The 21,459-nt window shown below is 41.9% G+C and overlaps 1 protein-coding gene across 1 annotated transcript; it reads left to right on the forward strand.

Annotated features, from left to right (window-relative positions):
• Nucleotides 1–1,780: 1,780 nt before the first annotated feature.
• LOC102455067 (uncharacterized) lies at nt 1,781–21,143 on the forward strand. The gene is made up of 8 exons (XM_075919959.1): nt 1,781–1,913; nt 2,801–3,103; nt 5,083–5,223; nt 7,057–7,131; nt 8,016–8,318; nt 13,324–13,629; nt 16,458–16,595; nt 20,901–21,143. Exons 1-8 carry the CDS (start codon nt 1,784–1,786, stop codon nt 20,954–20,956), a joined length of 1,452 nt encoding a protein of 483 aa, XP_075776074.1. The 5' UTR covers nt 1,781–1,783; the 3' UTR covers nt 20,957–21,143.
• Nucleotides 21,144–21,459: the final 316 nt, after the last annotated feature.

The raw sequence follows: 21,459 nt of genomic DNA on the forward strand, positions 1-21,459 counted from the left end.
TAGCATAAATTATATTTCTGGATGCGCAGGAATATGTGTTCTTGATCTTATAACTCACTTGGTTAGGTCCAATAATGATATCAGCAGAGTGAATATGTGGACAAAGCTGGCAACGGGGTTTGTTGCAAGGGAAGGTACCAGGGTTGGTATTCGTGTTGTATGTCCTGTGGTTGTTGGTAAGAATCATCTTGAGGTTAGGTGGTTGTCTATAAGAGACTATGGGTCTGTCTCCCAGAGCCACTTGGAGTTTAGTATCCTGTTCCAGTATAGGCTGTAGTTTATTGATAATGTGTTGGACAGGTTTAAATTGGGGGCTGTAGGTGATGACAAGTGGTGTTCTATTGTTGGTTTTCTTGGTTATGTCTTGAAGTAGGTGGTTTCTAGGTATTTGTCTGGCTCTTTCAATTTGCTTTTTTATTTCTCCGGGTGGGTAGTTGAGGTTTATAAATGCTTGGTAGAGATCCTGACGTTTCTGGTCTCTGTCAGTGGGATTAGAGCAGATGCGGTTGTATTGAAGGGCTTGGCTATAGATGATGGATCGTATGGTGTGTTCTGGATGGGAGCTGGAAGCATGTAGGTAATTGTATGAGTCAGTGGGTTTTCTGTAGAGAGTGGTGTCTAATTTTCCATTGCTGATTTGTCCTGTGGTGTCCAGGAAATGGATCTCTCGTGTAGAATGGTCCAGGCTGAGGGTAATGGTGGGGTGTAGGTTGTTAAACTCTCTGTGGAATGTCTCCAGTGTTTCTTAGCCATGCGTGCAGATCATAAAGATGTCATGGATGTAGCATAAGTAGAGAAGGGGTAAAAGTGGACGGGAGTTGAGGAAACGTTGTTCTAGGTCAGCCATAAAGATATTAGCATACTGTGGGGCCATGCGTGTACCCATGGCTGAGCCGCTGATCTGGAGGTATAAGTTGTTCTCAAACTGGAACTAATTGTGGGTGAGAACAAAGTTACATAGGTCTGCTATCAGATTGGCAGTGGTGTCTTCTGGAATAGTGTTTCTAATTGCTTGTAATCTGTCTTCATGTGGGATTTTGGTGTATAGAGCTTCTACATCCTTGGTGGCAAGGATGGTGTTATCGGGGAGGTATCGATGTTTTGTGGTGTCCTTAGGAAGTCAGTAGTATCTCGGAGATAGCTGGGGGTGTTGGCTGCATAGGGTTGCGTAGACAACCACCTAACCTCAAGATGATTCTTACCAACACCCACAGGACATACCATACCAATACCAACCCTGGTTCCTTCCCTTGCAACAAACCCCGTTGCCAGCTTTGTCCATATATTCACTCTGCTGATACCATTATTGGACCTAACCAAGTGAGTTATAAGATCAAGAACACATATTCCTGCACATATTGATCTGAGGAAGTGGGTCTGGCCCACGAAAGCTCATCACCTAATAAACCATCTTGTTTGTCTTTAAAGTGCTACATAGTCCTGTTTTTTGTTTCAGCTACACCAGACTAACACGGCTACATTTCTATAATTACTTAATTAAGTATCACGAGGCTGCTAAAAGAGAACAAAAGTTTCAAGCCATTGACAGATGGGGAAATTGTAGCTTTAAGAAGGAAAGTGATTTGCCCAAGATAAAGTTAGTGGCAGAGGTGGAAATAGGACCCAGGTATCCTGACTTCTGGTTACCTGCTCTAGCCATGGGCATACATTTCTGTCTCACCATTTAGAAACCCGCATCCTCTATTTCAGTATGAGGCCCAGAAACAGACTGTGTTATGTAACTAAAAACGGTTTGCATGTATTATATTTCCAGTGTACAGTGATGTTAACAACAGAAAAAGGAACGCTGGTTAATTCTGTTACACTGCATCCTGATTATCCTGATTTGGAACACCCTATTCATGTCACCTGGAACAAGGGAAAGACTTTAAGTAGCTGGACAGATGGTACCAGTAAATTGACAGTCTTTTCTAATGGATCTGTAGCATTTTATAATGCAGAGAAAGAGGATGAGGGACAATATACAGTGATTGGGCATAACAGAACTGGAAATCAAGACTACCAAATGGGTGCGTCTAGACTGGCAAGATTTTGCACAAAAGCACAGAGCAAAAGTTAAAAGGGGGACATTTTAATTTGCCTGGGCACTCAAAACATGGATTTAAAAGTAGCCATTCTTCTACAAAGTGATTTCACAAGCCAATTAAAGAGCAAAAGTGCAGAATTGACCTCCATATCCAAATTTGACAGTTTCCCTGGCCCTGAACAAACACATTAACAGGATGGTCCATTGTAAAACCAGGCTTCCTGACATTTAACTCCTCATTGCCATCAAAAGCTAAGTATGGGGCACTTCCAGTCCATTCAACTAGCCTCATGAGCTCCGTCACTAAAATTGACAGGTACTTTTTTATTCTCCTTTGGTCCTTAGATCCTGCTACAATAAACATAATAATAATAGTATGGTCTAAGTATATTTCTTGCATAAACAGGTTGTGGACATTTCTGTGGGTCCCCGTTCCCAAAACAAGTGCAACTAAATAATGATTTCTGGAAAAGACTTTGGTCATGGAAATAGACCTTCCCATGATTTCAAAGAAATTATTCATAGACTTAAATAACTACAGTTTCTCTATTAAAAGCCATCCATTGGTAGGCTAGATCCATTATCACAGTACTGAAAATTTAACTTAGGAAACTGTAAAATATCTTCTAGTTAAGAAAAAGATTTTAAAAGCAAAGCTATAGAATGCCATGCAGCGTGCAATCACTCTGACTGTAAACTGTACATTCTGTAAACAAATATTCTCATGCACATCTATACTTTCTTCATTATCAGAGACCACCAAAGGAATGCATACTGTCAGAGGAGCTTTGTATGACTGTCTTATGCTTGATCTGCACAACTGCCCAAACATGAGTATTGATGTTGCCTGGAAGAAAGACAATAGGCCAGTGGCCAAAATGAAAGGTCAACGTGTAAAAGTCTATGGAAAATACAACCAGAGATTTCATGCCTTTCCCAATGGCAGTTTGAGTCTTTGTCCCATGCAGCCGGAAGATGAGGGCCAGTACACTGCAGAAGTGTTCAGTCATGATGGGACACACTTGTGCCATCAAACAATTCAACTAGAGTATAGCGGTAAGTGTCTGTCCACTCTGCAAAGCCTGTCAGGACCTGTAGATTATATCAATAACATGCAAATTTGGACGAGTAGTTTTAGTAGGTATCAGTTTATTGTTCAGGTCAGTGACCCCTATCTGTAGCTGAAAACTGGTCTGAAAATGTCATTTAATGAACATAGTTTTTATGGAGGGTTACTATACCCAGAAAAAATGTTACCACATTCCAGAACTGCATTCCTGGTCTTTAGCCCCATGTGATCTCACACCGTGTTATTAACCAGAAACAGCAGAAAGTCCATCTGTTGGTAGAGATGGGAGACCTACAGAAGATAAATTAAGAAACACACACTTTTATAACCAAATTTGAACCAAAACATTTTAGGGACTCTAATGTACTCTTTTCCCTTCTGACATCCAGTCTGCATTGGAGCCAGAACTGCTCAGATTCACATGGGAGGGGTTGGTGTTATGATTTACTGTCGAGGCCTTAAAACAGAAGTTCAGGGCCTTCCAATAGAGAGCTTTCTAATGAGTGTTTCAGGTAAGTCTTCAGACCCCAAAGACTTGTCTAACATTTGGCTGATCCTCAAATACAGGAAGATATCCAAACATGTGGATGCTTATCAAAACCAAAACCAAACTCCAAACCTTCCTTGGTTGCTCCTACAAGACCAAACTAGACTAGGAAGTAGAAGAGTTCTGTGTACCCAAGTATTTATTGGTGTGAACGTTGGGTTTTGTTTTTGCCCAACTTCTGCCAATAAGTATTTTAAATGTTGAAATGTGGTCTCAATTGTACATGCATTTAAGAAAGTTCTGTCTAGTTTAGTTCTTTTATTCCTTGCTCTGCTATAGTTTGATCTTGCAAGGTAAAGAGATGCAGGCCACCTTCAAATCATCTCCTTATTTGCATAGGAGAGCATCAAGAGCTCCATGAACTGGACCTTGGCCAGGTGCTTGCGGGGCCACGTTTTTCATGAAATGCTGACTTTTGAAGAAATGATAATTGAAGCCAAGACTGCTCAGAAACATTCAAATTTCACACCACATTTTATAATATAATTCTAAGTAGTCAGTTCAAAATGTGCAGTCTGCTTTCTCTAAATTGTCTCAGCTGTTTTGATTGGATATTATTGCCACATTTTGACCTGAATACCTAGTCAGAGTTTGGGGCCCTGTGAGTATTGCAGCTCGGAGTAGGAATTGGTGATGGTGCAGAATTTCTTTGATGTAGTTTTGTTTATTTAGAAAAGAATGTACAAACTCTTGTGACTCTGAATGCAGAGGAAATCATATAGTGGAAAACATCATCCTGTGCTCACAACACTAAGCAAGCTCTTCTGGTCATCTGCTGGCAGACCCTGGGAGAACCCAGAGTCTGTCAGAAGAGGAGCCGTCCTCCCCTGGTCCAGTGAACACTCTCATTCAGGAATGGTCAGATTCCAAGGGTGCCACACTAGGGAGGTCTAACCTGTAAGAAATCCATTTATTATAATAAATTCTATTGTATATTTAATTTTGGAAAGAGTACTGCAATGAATTGATAGGTGTCAGAGTTTATATTTCTGAGTTAATATTTTTGTACGTTTCCAGAAGACAAAAATAACATGACTAGTATTAGCTGCTGAATATTCTTTACACTTGGTATCAGGATATACTGGTTGTGGCATCTTTTCTTCGATGGATCATAAAGCACTTGAAAAACATTACTTAATTAAGTATGAGTATGCTAAAAGAGAACAAAAGTTTCAAGCCATTGAGAGATGGGGAAATTGTAGCTTTAAGAAGGAAAGTGATTTGCCCAAGATCATACATCAAGTTAGTGGCAGAGGTAGAAATAGGACCCAGGTATCCTGACTTCTGGTTACCTGCTCTAGCCATGGGCATACATTTCTGTCTCAGCATTTAGAAACCTGCATCCTCTATTTCAGTATGAGGTCCAGAAACAAACAGTATTATGTAACTAAAAACAGTTTGCATGTATTATATTTCCAGTGCACAGTGATGTAACAACAGACAAATGGACACCGGTTAATTCTGTTACACCGCATCCTGATTATCCTGACTTGGAACACCCTGGTCACGTTACTTGGAACAAGGGAAAGACTTCAAGTAGCAGCTGGACAGATCATACCAGTAAGTTTACTGTGTTTTCTAATGGAATGTTAGCATTTTACAATACAAAGAAGGAAGATGAGGGACAATATACAGTGAATATGCCTGAGATAAGTGGAAATCCTGTCTACTGAGGGGAGAGGATTTGGTCCTCTTTGAGGCTGTGTTTCTGGGTGCTGCCACTGGCCTTAAAGCTAAGTCCTCCTAGGGCTGATCTCATTTGGTGTCTGTGTTGCTCTGCTGGAGGGCTGTTACCTCAATTCTGTGCCTTGGCTGGGGAAAACCAGAGCTTCTGGCCCAGCAGAACAGGGTGGTAGGCTGCCCAAGAAGGCAGGTTGGTGGGCTCAATGACATGACCAGCACATCAGAGGACAATCATAAGGGGAACTTTGTGATTCAACCCATCACAGTATAATCCTAATATCTTACACTGGTAGGGATGCATGATGCAGACCCACCAAAGTTTGTTATGGCATATGTTTTTCTACATATTATCATATGCTCCTCACTTTAGTGTCTACTAGTTTTGAATTTATTTGTTCTCAAGAGTGACCCAAGATTCTGAGATGCTCTCAAAGATTGTATTTAGTGGTCATTCATAGGAACCCCCCGTTAGGCTAAGGCAGGCCTACACAACTCGGAAAGCGGTGAGAGCCATACTACTCCAAAGAAAACAGCTGCGGGCCACAAATAGAGTTGCCAGATGCTCTCCCAAAAAATACCGAACACGCGGGTTAAAAATGTTTGTTGAGCACAACCCCTCCCCCCCAAAAAAAACCCCCACGCGTGTTGAGCATACAAAAAACACCCCGCACTGCCCTGCTTTAGCACGCAACCACAGATTTTGTTGAAAGCTCAAGATTTTGTTGAATAAATTCACACACAAGGAAAAGACTCAAGGTCACACACAAAGAGAAGAAATATCTCATGGCGCAAAATTTGTTCCCTCTAATACAATTTATAATATCATCGGGGTGTAGATTTTACCAGCTGGCAAGCTGTGTCAGGGTGGGGCTGCCTCGCGGTAGCGAGGGCAACCCGCCCTGCACTCCAACAGCGCCGACCCCCGTGCTGCACAGGGAGCATGGCGTTCTGACAGCAGTCTGCGCCGTGCAAGCGGCTGCCCAGCCGAGCGGCGTGCAGGGGAGCCGAGTCCTGTGACGGGAGCTGGAAGCGGGGGCGGGGCCGCATGCAGGTGTAGGGCAGGGCCAGAGGATGCATGCATCCCTGATATCAGGGGGAGAGGCGCCGGCACAAGAGAGCACCGCATTCAAAAAAGGAGTAGAGGAGAGCGGAAGAGAGGAGGGAGGAAATATTATTTCCGAAAGTCGTCGCGGGCTGCACAGTGAGCCACTTTGGGGCTGTATGTTGTGCAGGCCTGGGCTAAGATTTCCAAAGCTAACAGCCTAAAGTCAGTCTCCTAAAATCTTTACTTAAACTCTGAAATAAGCAAATTGTTTTTCAGAAGTGCTAACCACTCATCAGCTCCCATTGAAATCTGCTGGGTGCTTAGAGCAATTATTTAGAGTGAACTTTGTTTTTGAAACAAATTGGTCTGTTTTTAAAAATCTTTGCTTTACTGTTTATAGATGATGTTTTAGACAGTGCCAGCCTGTGCCATGAGAAGTGTAAAAATCAGTGAAATATTTAGTTTTTATTTTAAATTGTGTTTTGGATAAGCAGCAGTTAGAATCTTGCAGGCACAGTAGACAACTGTATCTCCTCTGTCAGAAGAGATGTTCTCTGTTGGCCATCTCAACTTTAAGGTTGCGTGGCACAAAGTGGCCTTAGCAGACTAGGGAATCTGACCAAATGACCTAACTCTCATTATGACATTCTCCTTCTGTGTTGCAGTTACAGTGAGAATGACCCTGCTGTCCTTAGGGCAGGGAGAAGCGAGAGGAGAAGTTGGTAATTTTTATACAACAGGTGAGTGGACAGATAAATGAGGGATATTAGACCCTTAGGCCAAGTCTACACTGGCAAGTTATAGTGCAGTAAATTAGCTCTCAGCACTGTAACTCCTGAAGTGTCCAGTTTGGCAAGGCATTTAGTGTGCAGAAACTCCACTATTGCTGCACTCTAGGTCAGCCACCTCGACAAGAGGCATAGAGCTTGCTGCACAAGAGATACAGCTCTGGGGTGCTAATGTGGAAACTTCAATTTTTTCGCATTGTGACAGGCCTCGGCTACTGAGGGGGGCCAACAGACATGCAGGGTCCCTGGACAAGATGTGTGTGTGTGAGTGGGTGGGGTGGCTCTGTAGTCCCAAAAGAGGTGGGGGTGGGACAGAGTAGCCAAATTGCAGGAATCCATCCCCAGATACATCATAAATATCAGGACCTTCATTGGTTTGGAAAATGTTTAAATCTATTACTCTGAGTCTGTACGGGGCTAGCACAATGGAGCCTTAGTCTCATTTGGTTTGTAAGTGTTGCCATAATAAACATAATAATAGTATGGTCCAGGTATGTTTCTTCTGTAAACAGGCTGTTCCCAAAACAAGTGCAAGTAAATAATAATATCTTTAAATGGCTTTGATCAAAGAAATAGGCCTTCCCACGATTCCAAGAAAGTTATTCATAGATTTAAATAACTACAGTTTCTCTATCAAAATCAAGCCATTGGTAAACAGGTTTCATTATCACAGCACGGCTACTTAACCTGGGAAACTGTCTGTAAAATATCTTCAAACTAAGAAAAAGATTTTAAAAGCAAAGGTATAGAATGTTATGCAGCATGTAAACACCCTCCCTGTAAAATGTACATATTGTAAGCAAATGTTCTCATGCACGCCTATTCTTTATTTTCAGGGACCACCAAAGGAATGCAAACTGTCAGAGGAACTGCAAATGACTGTCTTATGCTTGATCTGCACAACTGCCCAAACAGGAGTATTGATGTTACCTGGAAGAAAGACAATATGCTAGTGGCCAAAATGAAAGGTCAACTAATAAAGGGTTATGGAACATACAGCAAGAGATTTCGTGCTTTCCCCAATGGCAGTTTGAGTCTTTGTCCCATGCATCCGGAAGATGAGGGCCAGTACACCGCAGAGGTATTCAGTCGTGATGGGACACACTTGTGCCATCAAACAATTCAACTAGAGTATAGCGGTAAGTATCTGCCCACTTTGCAATGCCTGTCAGGACCCATAGAGTATATTAATAACATGCAAATATAGAAGAATAGTTTTAATAGGCATCAGTTTATTGTTCAGGTCAGTGACCTCTATCTGTAGTTGGAGAACTGATCTGAAAATGTCATTCAATGAACGTAGTTTTTGTGGTGGATTACTATACCCAGAAGAAATGTTCCTGCATTCCAGGACTGCATTCCTAGTCGTCAGCCCCATGTGATCTCACACCGCGTTATTAACCAGAAACAGCAGAAAGTTTTGGCAGAGATGGAAAACATACTGCTGATCAGTGGTGGGAAAAGTACCCAAAAAAGTTACTTACGTAAAAGTACAGCTACTTTGAAATAATGTAATTAAGTAAAAGTCAAAGTATCCTTCTGAAAAACTACTTGAGTACAATTAAGATGCGATACTTTTGTATTTTACTCAAGTATCCAGAAGAAAAAGTAGCTGTCCTATGGATATCTATGGTTAACCACCCAAGTTATCATAGGGCATGATTATTTTTCACACACATTTTTTACATGCACACGCACAAACATATCTAATGTGCGCGTGTGTGTGTGTGTGCACACTTATAAGTGTATGTATGTGTGTGTATGTATTATATACTATATACATACATACTATGCATATATATTTCAAATCTGGAATTTAAATGTAGTCGCAGCCTTCATTTTATAAAGCTAAAGAGTGACCAAATTAAATACAGGAGTCAAATTACATAAATGTATTTATTTTGTCCACCTTCACATTGTAATGATTAATTGCAAAAAATGCTTGTTCAATTTTAGAAGCAGTTGATTTTCAAAATGATCAGAGTCAAGCCTTGTTCTTCTAGGACAAAACATGAATCCAGCAACACTGAAGAGTCTCTCACAGGTAGCTGAGGCATGCATAGATGTGTTGGCCTTGATCTACATCTCTCTAATTGTAGGAAAGGACTGCAGCAGATCCATGGTGTCTGCTGATCAGGCTAAATAACCATCAAGTGGCCTTTCAGTTTCATTTGTTCAAGAGGACTTAATTGAAGCAAAGGTCTGCTGCAATCTTTTCCTACAATTAGGGAGATGTGCATCAGGGCCAACACACCTCTGCCTGCAATATGATATTTTCTGTCTTATCTATTCCTTTCCTAATGTTCCCCAATATTCTGTTAGGTTTTTAGACTGTCATTTCACATTGAGCAGGTGTTTTCAGGGAACTATCCACAATGATTCCAAGATATTTTTCTTGAGTGGTAACAGCTATTTTAGATCCCATCATTTTTGTGTGCATAGTTGGGATTATATTTGTCCATGTTCCATACTTTGCACTTATCAACATTGAATTCCATCTGCTATTGTGTTGCCCAAATATTTAGTTTTGTGAGATCCCGTTGTAACTCTTTGTAGTAAGTTTTGCACTTAATTATTTTGAGTAATTTTGTAGTATCTTCAAAGTTTGCCATCTCACTATTCTTTACAAGAACATTTAAAAGTTTAACAGTACTGGTCCAAATAAAATGCAAATCTCAGCAGCACAACATTCATTGGGACTCCTTCCCCCCCTTCCCTAGTTGGCAATGTTTTCATAATGATCTAATGATTCCTTAATTACTTGAATGACCAGTAATTCTTAATCACCCTGTCTCCCTTTGTTTAAAAACAAACAAACAAACAAACAAAAAATCCACCTCCCTGCCCCAAAGGCAAAGCTGCAAGGGCTGAAACTCTATTGCAGTTAAAGCTGCCTTTGGAGCCAGGGCATGTAGCTTTAAGCAGAGCTTAAGTATGAAATCCAGGGGTTCAAATTTGGTACTTAGTCGTCCCCCTGCCTCCCTCCCCCGCCCATGGCACCCATGTGCATGCGGCTGTGCTTGTGCAACTGTCAGTGGGGTGATGAAAATAGTGAGTAACTAAATGCTTCTGGAAATGGTAGTGGGGTAAAAAGTACAATATTTTCAAAAAAAAAAACCACCTACTTGAGTAAAAGTTGAAGTATCACAAAAATAAATTACTTTACTCAAGTACAAATACCAAAAAATGTACTTGAGTACTGTAACAAAATATTTTTACTTAAATACTTTTTATTCAAGAAGAACTCTTTAATCTGCCTGGACATTCATTAATGGATCTCCAAGTCACTGTTTTGTTTCAGGCCAATTCCACAAGCCAAATATACAGAGAAGGGTTGGAACTTAACTTCATTCACAAGTTTAATTCTTATGAAAATGGTATGAATAGGGACATCAGCTGGCTGGCACACTACCATCCACATCCTAATGACTTAACCAACCAACCAATCAATGGAGGGGCTAATTGTTCTTATCAGCCTCTTGTAACTATTTGAATCATCTACTCACTGTCTCTCTTTTTTCCCCTCCCCCCCATTTCCTTATTTATTTTTGGATCTGGACTTCTAATACTCCTGCCATCTGAAGAAGTGGGCTGTGCCCACAAAAGCTATACCATCTATATGTTTTGCTACTCTTTAAGGTGTTACTAGACTGTTCTTTTTAAATTTATTTCTATTTAGTTACTTTCCACCTCTGCTGCAGATAAATTAAAAAACATAAAATTTTGTAACCAAATTTGACCCAAAACATTTTAGGAATTCTAGTGTATTAGGACAGGTTTATTTTAATATTTTTGGTGGAGAGGAACTATATTAGCCCACATTAAATAGGTCTCTGTTCCCATGGTAAACTAGAAAGGGCTAACCAAGAACCAGCAGGAACTTGCTAGAATCAGTCAGGGCAATCTGGCCAATTGATACACCTGGATCCAATTTGGAAATTCCCAGAGTCTAGTGAGTCAGACTAGTCAGAACATCAGGGGCCAATTAAGAACCAGTTGAGACTGGTTAAAGGAAACTCCTCTAGTGTTAGCTCAACTTGTGCGAGGAAGAAACTGATGAAAGTGTTGTGGAGGGTGTGGGAGATGAAAGTGTAAGCAGATACCAGGAGGAAGAACTTCCAGTTAGGAAGGTGCTGGGGAAGGCTGTGGGAAAGTGGTCCAGGGATTTGTAGTTGTCATGCAACTGTTATCAGGAACATTGTAGACTGATGCTATTGCTCGGTCCCTAGGATGGAACCTAGAGTAGAGGTGGCCTGGGTTCCCCCCCATCTCCCCATTTCAGTACTATAAAGATTGGTTTTGTTACAAGGGTTTGTCCTACTGTGTACCACTGGGAGGGGCATAAAGACTATGAAGTTTGGTTTCTTCTCTTTTCCCCATGCTGGCCAATTATGAGAATTGCTCATCAAACAGCAAGCCAGTATCTAAATTATGGCCTACTGTGAGCCTCTGAGGCAAGTATTCTGCCTGAAAGCACAGAACCCACCAAGGTTAAGGAGGAGCTCTGTCACAAAGAGTAAACTGAAATATGCAGGAGCAGAGTTCAGTTTACACAAATTTAAATGGTGTAAACGTTGGGTATTGTTTTTGCCCAACTTCTGCCAATAATCTTTTAAATGTTGAAATGCAGTCCAACTGTACATTCATTTAAGAAAGTTCTGTCTACTCTAGTTCCCTTTTTATTCCTTGCCCTGCTGTGCTTTGATCCTGTAGGCTAAATAGATGCAAGCCACCTTCAAATCATCGTCTTAACTGCATAGGAAAGCATCAAGAACCGCATGAACCTGAACCACCTTGGCCAGGTGTTAGGGAGCTTTGTTTTTCATGAAATGCTGACTTTTGGATGAGAGATTAAAAAATGAAGCCAAGATTATTCAGAAACATTGAAATTCTATGCCATATCTTGTAAGAGAAGGGGCATTAGTTACAATTAATCTGGTCAAACTGTGTAGTCTGCCTTCTCTAAATTCTCTCAGCTATTTTGATTGGATATTATTGCCATGTTTTTACATACATACCTAGTGAAAGTGTGGGGCTCTGTGTGCGTTGCAGCTGGAAGTAGGAATTGATGATGGTCTAACATTTTTTTTGATTCTCTTATTCACAGAAAATGTTCAAAATTTTGTGCCTCTGTATGCAGAGGAAATCAAACAGTGGGAAACATCATCATTTGCTCACAACATCAAACAAACTCTTTTCAATTGCACCCAGACCCAAACACTTGACCCAGGTTTATTGCAGGGTTTGTTATACACTTACAGCTGCTCCTTGAACGTGCATCTTTCGCTTCATCTTTTCATATCTGATCATAATTTTCTGTGAGATCTTTCTTCGCATGTGCACACACACACACTCCTATCTGTGATCATACTCAGCCTGAAGTTCACACACATCATTTGTCTTAGGCCATGCCCACACGACAGGGGAAAGTTGGTTTAAGGTATGCAATTCCAGGTGTGTAAAAAAAATATAGCTAGAGTTGAGGTACCTTAAGCCAAGTTTCAGGGCTATCCTCACAGTGGGAGGTCAATGGGAGAAATGCTTCCATCGACTTCCCTTATTCCTCGTGAGGAGTGGGAGTTCTGCTGCCGATGGGAGCACCCTCAATGTTTGATTTAGCAGGTCTTTACTAGACCCTCTAAATCGAATCCTGGAAGATCGACCACCACACCGTCAATCTTCCCACAAGTGGAGAGGTGGCCTGAAGTGGGATTTATTTGTCTGGTTATGTTAATTGATGGGTGAATTCACATTGGTTGATCTAAATGGAATTTGACCTCAACTTATAAATAAGTTTCACCCAGTTTCTAAGAACATAGTATTGTTCATCATTTGTTCTTCTAAACTGTTGTTCAATGTGATAGTGTGTGGTGTTTCAAGTGTTTGCTCTCAATGTAGTGTATAAACTACTTTATGACCATTTGGCATGGAAAAGATATAATAAATATGCAGGAAAACATTATTTTTATTGTAAGTCCATATTTACAAAACTGAGTTTAATAAGCGTAGTCTTTAGGATTTTACTTCAGGAGATCTTCAGCCTTACTTTTTGAAAAGATACCACAGAAAAGAAATCACTCAGAGTTAAAAGGGACTCTAAGAAACACTCCCTTAAATTTAGCAGTGTTGACTTTTCTTCCTCAGGACATAAAACAGTATCCATTCAAAAAGTAATGGGAGTTGTCGGTGACTCCCTGTTCCTACATCTAGCAGCGATGGATTGGAATGAGCTGGTCCAGATAAAATGGAGAAAGGGCAACTTGTTGGTTGCTGAGTTAAATTACTCTCAGTCGGAGTCCCATGCGAGATACAACAATAGAGCTGAGATCCTACCTAACGGCACGCTCAGACTGGACAGGATTCAAAAAAGTGATTGTGGACGGTATTCAGTAGAAGTGCAAGACAGAGATGGGAAGACTATATACCAGAGAATGATTCATGTGAACATGGGTGCGTATCTCTCAATTTAAATATTAGCAAAAAGGGGGAAGTGTTAGTAGACTAGCTACTTTTAAACACTATTTTATCCCTCAGAGTTAAATACTGCAAAAACACTCATTCCAGGTTCAAAATGTGAGCACAGAAGAACTATGTCAGAGCCATTCCATAGCTAATTAACAAATAATCGATTAACACATTAAGGAAACACAGGCAAGAGCTGTGTTAAAAATTTTCAGCTGAAGCATTCTTGGTGAAAAGTGAAGATCTAACAATACCGTGACGTTTTAAGAATTTGTGGTGATTTTGCAGAATTATTTCTCTCTGAAAATGTTAAATTCTGAAAAAATTGGAAAGGTGTTTTTTCAAAATTTTTGAAACAAAATATTTTGATTTTTTTCTTTAAACAACTTTTTATTTTGACATTTCTCTTAGTTTTATTTGTGAAATATGAAAAACATTTTTTTTATCTCCAAATTGTAATAAAATGTTTTGGTTTTGGTCAAACTTAACCATGCAAATTTTACTTACAATATTTTTCTGACATTTCAGTGTACTGAAAATTCCAAAACTTTTCTTTTTGAGTTGACTGAAAAGAAAGCTTTCATTTTGATTTTTCAGCACTGAAATATCTTTTATACCAATATAATAGTGCCCACAAAAGTGGGGGCTGGAGCATTGTACTGATAAAGTTAAAATTGTACACATTTAGTGAATGGAAGAGGAGATGATAGAATTTTTACACTAAACTGGACCAGAGAAAAAGGAAATATTGCTTTAGAGCTCTTCCTTATTATTTTTTTCTAAAATCATTAGTTGTCTTATCACCCAAGAAAAACTAAGTATAGTTCATTAATATGAAAAGGAATTCAGACTATGCTTTCTCCCACCTTTGTTTTAATGCCATCAGAACCTGTGGTTGGAATGCAGTGTGCAACTCAGGGGTGGCAGGTTTGTAGAATTTTTGGTTGTGCCCATGCCAGAATTGATCTATCCCCCTCTTCACCTGCCTAAGGCTCTGGAATGGAGTTTGAGTGAAGACTCTGGAAGGGAGTTTAGGTGAAGAAGGGATTGTGGATTGCAAATTTGGGGAGGGAGTTGGGATGCAGGGTGCAGGATCTAGGTGGGGGCAGATGTTGGAGTGCAGGAAACTGTACTGGGTGCAGGCTCTGGGAGGGGGTTTGGATATGGGGCAAGTGAGGGGTTGGGCTCTGCTAGTTTCAGTGTGGGCTCCAGGATGAGCCAGGGGGCAGGAGTGTGGAAGGAGGCGAGGAGTGTGGTGCTTACCTGGGGTGGCTCTCATAAGTGATGCTCACCCCCCTCTGGCAGCAGCTCCAAGGATGGAAGTGGGGTGTCAGGGAATCTTCATGCACCACTTCCCACAGGCACTGCTCCTGCAGCTCCCATTGGCTGCAGGGTGTGTGGGATGGGGCTAATGCACAGAAAACCCTCCCATCCATTCAGGGGGCAGCAACCTCTTCTGGATTTGAAAGCAGCATGGAGCGGGCCATCAGGAAACTGCTTTAGCTCTAAACCATCTCCATGAGAAGTGTAAAGCTTGCTGTGTTCCATATACCGTGCTGGGTGCCAGTGTGGACACTGGGGTCTAGTACTATCTTGTGACTGGTCTCCAGCACTCTTGCCACCATGCCTGTTCTTGCCTCTCTGGATCATCTCTTTGGACTGCCCTGCTCTTAGGTAACCAACCCTCAGACCTGCCCTTTGCAATCTTTTTGAAATGTGAAAGTCCCCATTCTGTTTGCTCAGTGATGCATGATGTGTTCTCAGTGGCTCAGAACACCATGGTAGGGGGCGCATATTAGAAATAACTTTTTGCAAAACAGCCCTGCACGCTTCCATCAACATGAGTTCAGTGGTCGACTTTCCCATTCCAAACTGATTGGCAACCGAGCCAACCCTCTGGCGTAGCCAGTTTTCACAGTGCAATTGCCATGCGCTTCTTCACTGGCAGGGCAGTTCTGATTGGCGTGTCCTTTTGCTGTAGGGTGAGGGTGAGCTCAGCACACAGTCCCAAGAAAGTGGCCTTCTTCATTCGAAAGTTCTGCAGCCACTGCTCATCATCCCAGGCTTGCATGATGATGTAATCCCATCACTCAGTGCTCATTTCCCAAGCCCAAGAGCAATGTTCCATTGTGGTTAGCACCTCTGGGAATGCTACAAGAAATCTCATGGCCTACGTATTCTGCATGGACTCCTCACGGTCCCATTATCAGTTCGGGAATAATTTGACTGCCATTTGTGATGACGTGTTAGTGAGACCTATGAGCATTTTCATCAACAGCTGGGAATTAATTCCTGCAGACCGAGGAGGCAGAGAATGCAGCAAAGAAGCTGCTGAAAAATGCCATCAACTGGTAGATAGAGGTGCAGGGGTTGCTGGGATGTGAAGCAATGCATCACAAGGCACTGGGACAGGATCCAAGCTGCCTCTCCCCTCCTCACAAACCTCTGTGGCAGAAGAGAATGAGGTGCTCAGTAGCATAGCTGCTTAGAGCGCACAGCTCTGAAAGCTGCTGCAGTGCCACAAGTGTGCTCGCACTAATGCGTTGGTGGCTGACCGTATGGATACCCAACAGCGTTTACACTGCTGTGTTCTGTGAGCAATAGACGTGGCCAGAGAGTCACTTTTCTGATTCAACTTCATTTGAAGGAAAGTCAGAAAAACAGAAAAAATAAAGAAAGCCTTGTACAGTTGGTTAATGTATGCTCTTTTTCTATTGTATGAGTGGAAATTACAGAAAGAACCATGTATAATTCTATTATTATAGAGCAGCGGGCATTTTAATTCACTACATTTTCACATTGTATTCTCGTTTTAGAATCAGAAGAAGAAATGACGGCCTCAACAGCTGATCCACATTTACTGTTACTCACCATAGTGGGAGTACATGTTGCTGTATTCATTGTTGTGTTGGGTTCACTGACATGGCATTTAAAAAAATGCAAACACAGAACAGGTAAGAATTCCTTCTTCAACCCAGTAACAGGATGGGGTAAACCATTGTCACGAAAAATCATTAGGACAGTCCACCTTGTATAGTGATTCCTAATGATTTTTGGCTTGCTGTTTAGCAGGCTAAGGGCCAGATTTTTAAAGTGTTTAGTTGCTTAACTTCCATTGATTTTCAGTGGTAATTAGGTGCCTAAATGACTAAAAATCTGGCCTAAGACCTTAACTGTACCAGGAAACAGCTCATACCCTTCAGTCAATAAGGCTGTGGAATTTGGTCTGCTTCAAAAAGCAATCTGTCATGAGACTAGGCCTGGAAGAATGTAATGTCCTGAGAGAGAATTTGGCCACAGTACCGTTATGATACCATTCTGACTTGTGTTAGAAGGATTTATAAAACTCCAAGGTGCCCAGAGCCTCCACTTTCATGTCTCATTCCAAAGTTGTATCTCAAGCAGAAGACTATCCCTGGCCCTGGCCTGAGGTGCCACCTGGGAACTGTCTACATTACAGAACATTCCCATGTTAGGGCACAGTTATGAAGAGCTGAGTTTGCTGAGCTGATGCTGAACAGAGAGCGTAAACTCAGACAAATGACATTCAGTGACGAGTGGGAGAAGCGCCAGTATTTAATTCCCGCTGGTTAACACAGGACTGAATAGGATTTGTTCTGATCTACCCTGACCTCTAAGTCGTCATCAGCATTGTGTCAACTAACTCTGGCCTTCCAAACCTTATTCAGCCATCATAACACTCTGCAGTGGGGTCGTAGCCCTGCTGAGTCGCCAGTCCCCTCTGCTTCATCTGAGTTTAGACAGGAGTTCTCCTGCCCAAGTACAGACAGACCATCTTTTATCTTGTGAGTTTTGAGAAGTGCATTGTCTAGTGTGGCTCTGCAGGGATGGGTGGGTTAAGCAAATGCCTCCACATCTGTGTGAAGGGAGATAACTTATTCTTTGTTTCCACACCCCTCTGCAGTAGATGGGAGGAGGTCCGAGTGTCCCAGAAAGACCTAGGCTTGGCAAGTCTCCCCATTCCCAGGAAACCAGTAGTCAGCTATTGACTGGATGTGCTTTGCAGCACTGAGACAGGTGTGGTCCTGAAAACAGGCAGCATGAGAAGCAAGGAGAACACATGGTTCTTTCTGGCTGTGCGAGACAGGGAAGAGAGAGGAGACCAATTAACCCCTGGGTCCTATGCCTGACAGCCCACCCCAGTATAGACTACAGGCAGCTCACCCCAGTATAGACTACAGGAAGGGCAGAGTGGAGGAACAGAAATAGGAACAGAAGGTGAAAGCAGCATTATTACGATCAGTAAAAACAGCATATACATATTTTCAGAAGGATGCACCTCTGGGAAAGGCAATGGAAAACAGATGTGGTCTTCTGAGTCCTGTTCCACTAGGAACAGGAGTAATTAAATGCAAAAGATGGACAAATAGTTTGGGAGTTTTTGAAATATCTCTGGGGAGGACGTGAGAATGAGGGGAAAAAATGGTCATCCTAAAAGGACAGGTAAACGGGCAGCAGCATGTGAGAAATGAAGAGGGAAGCAAAATGGAGAAAGCAAAATGTCCCGTGTGGTAGAGTGGTCAGAAACAATAGGGGTATGTCTAGATCACATGGCTCCGTCGATGGAGCTATATATATGAGTTTACTAGACATAGGAAGATGAAGTGGTGATCTAAATATTCTCTGCTTTATTTACATCAAAATGGTGTATCCAGTGCTGCACCTTCTCACTGCTGCTCTGCGTCTGGCTGCTGTACTAGGGATCCCCGCAAGGGTCTGCCCAGGCTCCCCCTACTTCCAGCATCCTGTGTCCCCTCCTAGGACACTGACATGGTGAACCAGGCTAGAAGGGCAGGATGAGCACAGACTCAGGGGGCCAGGCGTGGAGGCCAGTGGCTTCAGTGGGAATGGCTTGATGGTGCATACCATGGGGAGAGTGTCTTGGGAGTTGTCCCTGTTTGCCGGCCCTCATTAATAGCATGCTCCTGAGTGCATGGACACTTGTGCTTTTCCCTGAGTTCCAGTCCCATTTATTCCCCACATATTCTTCATATTTTTACAGACTGTAAGGTCAAAAAGGGCCCATTAGATCACCTAATCTGACCTTATGTATGTCACAGGCCTTAGAATTTCATCCAGTTACACCTTTAATGAACCCAGTAGTGCTTCATTTCTCTCCTCCTCTTCTGCTCTGTTTAGCACCCTTCTCCCCTTCCCTTTGCTTTCCTGGCCCCCCTGCACACAATTAAAAAACTGGGTCTTGAAAAGGCTCATTGCACTGATAAGGAACATTCCTCTTACTTCAGAGGCAAGTCTGCTCTTGAAGATATATGCTGTACACCTCACAGACAACACCCCCATCATCATCGCAACTGCACAGACAGCTCCCCCAACCCCATCAGGAAGAATCCCAGGCAGCACAGAGATTTTGCAGAAGAGTACAAAATGTTATTTCTAATATGTGTCCCCTGCTGTGGTGTTCAACTAACCATATATGGCTATTTGGCCGGTTGAGCATGGCTAGTTCGCTATAGCAGTAGCCACTATAGTGGCTGCTGCTTCAGAACTGGTTGGACACCACAGCCCTCGGAGCTATATACAGTGCCTTCCCTATGAGTGCAACTCAGTTCCAGCAGGTACAAACTGAACAGTGCAAAACTAAGAGAATCAACACATTTCTCAGGTTACTCAAGTGAGGTAACTGCATTTCACCAGTCCCTCTGCTGAAACACACTGTAAAAGCGGGTATTTAGGAGCACAGAGAATAGAACTCTGTGGAGCTCAGCTGTTCCACGTAGCAGGAAATGGCTGAATTGTTGGTTTCAGTTCCCATGGGTTCACATGCCCATGGATGTTGAGATCTACAGAACTGAAATCTGAAAGCAAAATTCTGATACTAGGCTCTGATGTACTGTATAGAGTTATTCATATTCAGAAATTGTGTATTTTAAACATAGATTGAGATCCTGAAAAATATTCCAAACGTGGATAGAGTTAGTTTAGGGTTGTGAGACTTTGGTGATGTCCAAGCTGAGATATATACCAATTTCCATTGACTTTATCAAGGTTGAGCCATGGTTTTAGGTCACACATGTGTCAGTAATGTAGAACATGAACCATGGGTTAGAAAAAAATAGGAGGAAATCAAATGAGGCTCCCAGACCTTCTCATATGAATCCCAAAAGAATGAGATGCAGCTGCTATTGAACTGAGCTGCCGCTAGCATTACTCAGTGTCTGGTATCATAGGAGTCGTTGCCTAGTAATCTAGTACCTCAGCACAGCTGGATTCATCCACCAGCCCCAGAAAATTACATTCTAAAAATAAAAGCTTTCCACTGGGGAATAATTTACTCAACAATTTTTAATCACGGCAGTGTGAAATGTTTGGAACCATGAATGAGTCTTTCCTGGCCAAAGCCCCTGTCTGTCCTCCTCAGGATGCTGTGGCTCAAATCTTGGCTTTATTTTTTTACCCCGTGAAAACATCTTTATCCAGCATGTAGTTGCTACTGAGGCAGGCGGGCATTTTAAAGCACCAAGAATGCTAAAGAGACTAAAGCAGCAACAGCTGCAAGCCTTTACCGAGCAACCTATGTCTTTAAATATCTCCACTTTTCAAGGTAAGCAAAGACAAAAGTGAACTCTAAAACCAAACCACATTTGAAACAGGAAAGCAGATTATTCAGCCTAACTGAGAAGTCTCCCTTGCCTCTGAAGCCCAGGGCTCTCTTAGGTGCAATTGCAGCATAATTGTGACGAGCTCTATTTCAAGTCTCGTGGGAGGCTGAATCTGCAGGCCGTGCAGTGCTGTAGGACTCAGTGCATAGTCTGTGCTCCAGGTGACTATATTTGGATAACACACGCATATGCTGTGTACAGTTACTCCAAAATTAACAATACCACAAGCCAAGGGTGTTCTCAGCCAATCAGAGCAACGGCCAATTTGATCTCTCTGCAACTCTTTGATGTCAACTGGTGCTGAAGCAGGCAGCAGTAAAACTGACTAGCACCCTGCTCCCAATCAGTAACTGTATAGGAAAGAAGTCGCTTCTAAAGGACAGCTCTGTGTTTTTTCAATAATAGTTGTTATTGAGAAATAATAGTTGCTTGTGTCTCAGCCACTTCATTGGCAAACAGTTTTTTCCACAAAAGAATTAATAGTGTGAAAGGCAGCGTGGGATAGTGGAGCAAACATGGTTCAAGAAGCAAGGGACTTCTGTATTCTAACCCTGAACTTCTTTTCTTTTTCTTTTTCTTTTCCCCATCCCTCCCTCTGTGCTATTTATTTGAAAACAGGACTCCTTAAACTCTATTCATCTAAAGAAGTGGATTGTGCCAACGAAAGCAAATGATACCATCTAGATTTTTGTTAGTCTCTAAACTGCTGCAAGACTATTTGTTTTTTAATTAAAAAAAAACCCTAATAGTTGGTTGTTAAGGTTTTACAGTTACAGACTAACATGGCTACCCCTCTGAAACTTTTGAACATGCAAGGCACCCCATTCAGCCATATGGAGTGGAAATCCATCAACTGCACAAGGAAATATGCACGGATCCAAACAGACATCATCTTCCTATTCAAGTGCAAATAGATGAACAACATACCTAATGGACTGAAGGTGAAAAACTCACTACAATCTATATATCCTACAGACTACAGCCAGAGATTACGCCACACTCTCTCAAAGAAACTGAGGAACTACCTAATCAGCATACTATACAACAAACAGAAGAAAATCAAGGAGGAGCTCTTAACATTAGAGACTCTCATAAAAAACCAAGCTTCTACATATACTTCGGGTACGTCTAGACTACAGGGTTTTGTTGACGGAAGTTTTGTCGACAGATACTGTCA

Source organism: Pelodiscus sinensis, chromosome 1 (assembly GCF_049634645.1).
Source record: "Pelodiscus sinensis isolate JC-2024 chromosome 1, ASM4963464v1, whole genome shotgun sequence".
Taxonomy (NCBI): Eukaryota; Metazoa; Chordata; order Testudines; family Trionychidae; genus Pelodiscus; species Pelodiscus sinensis.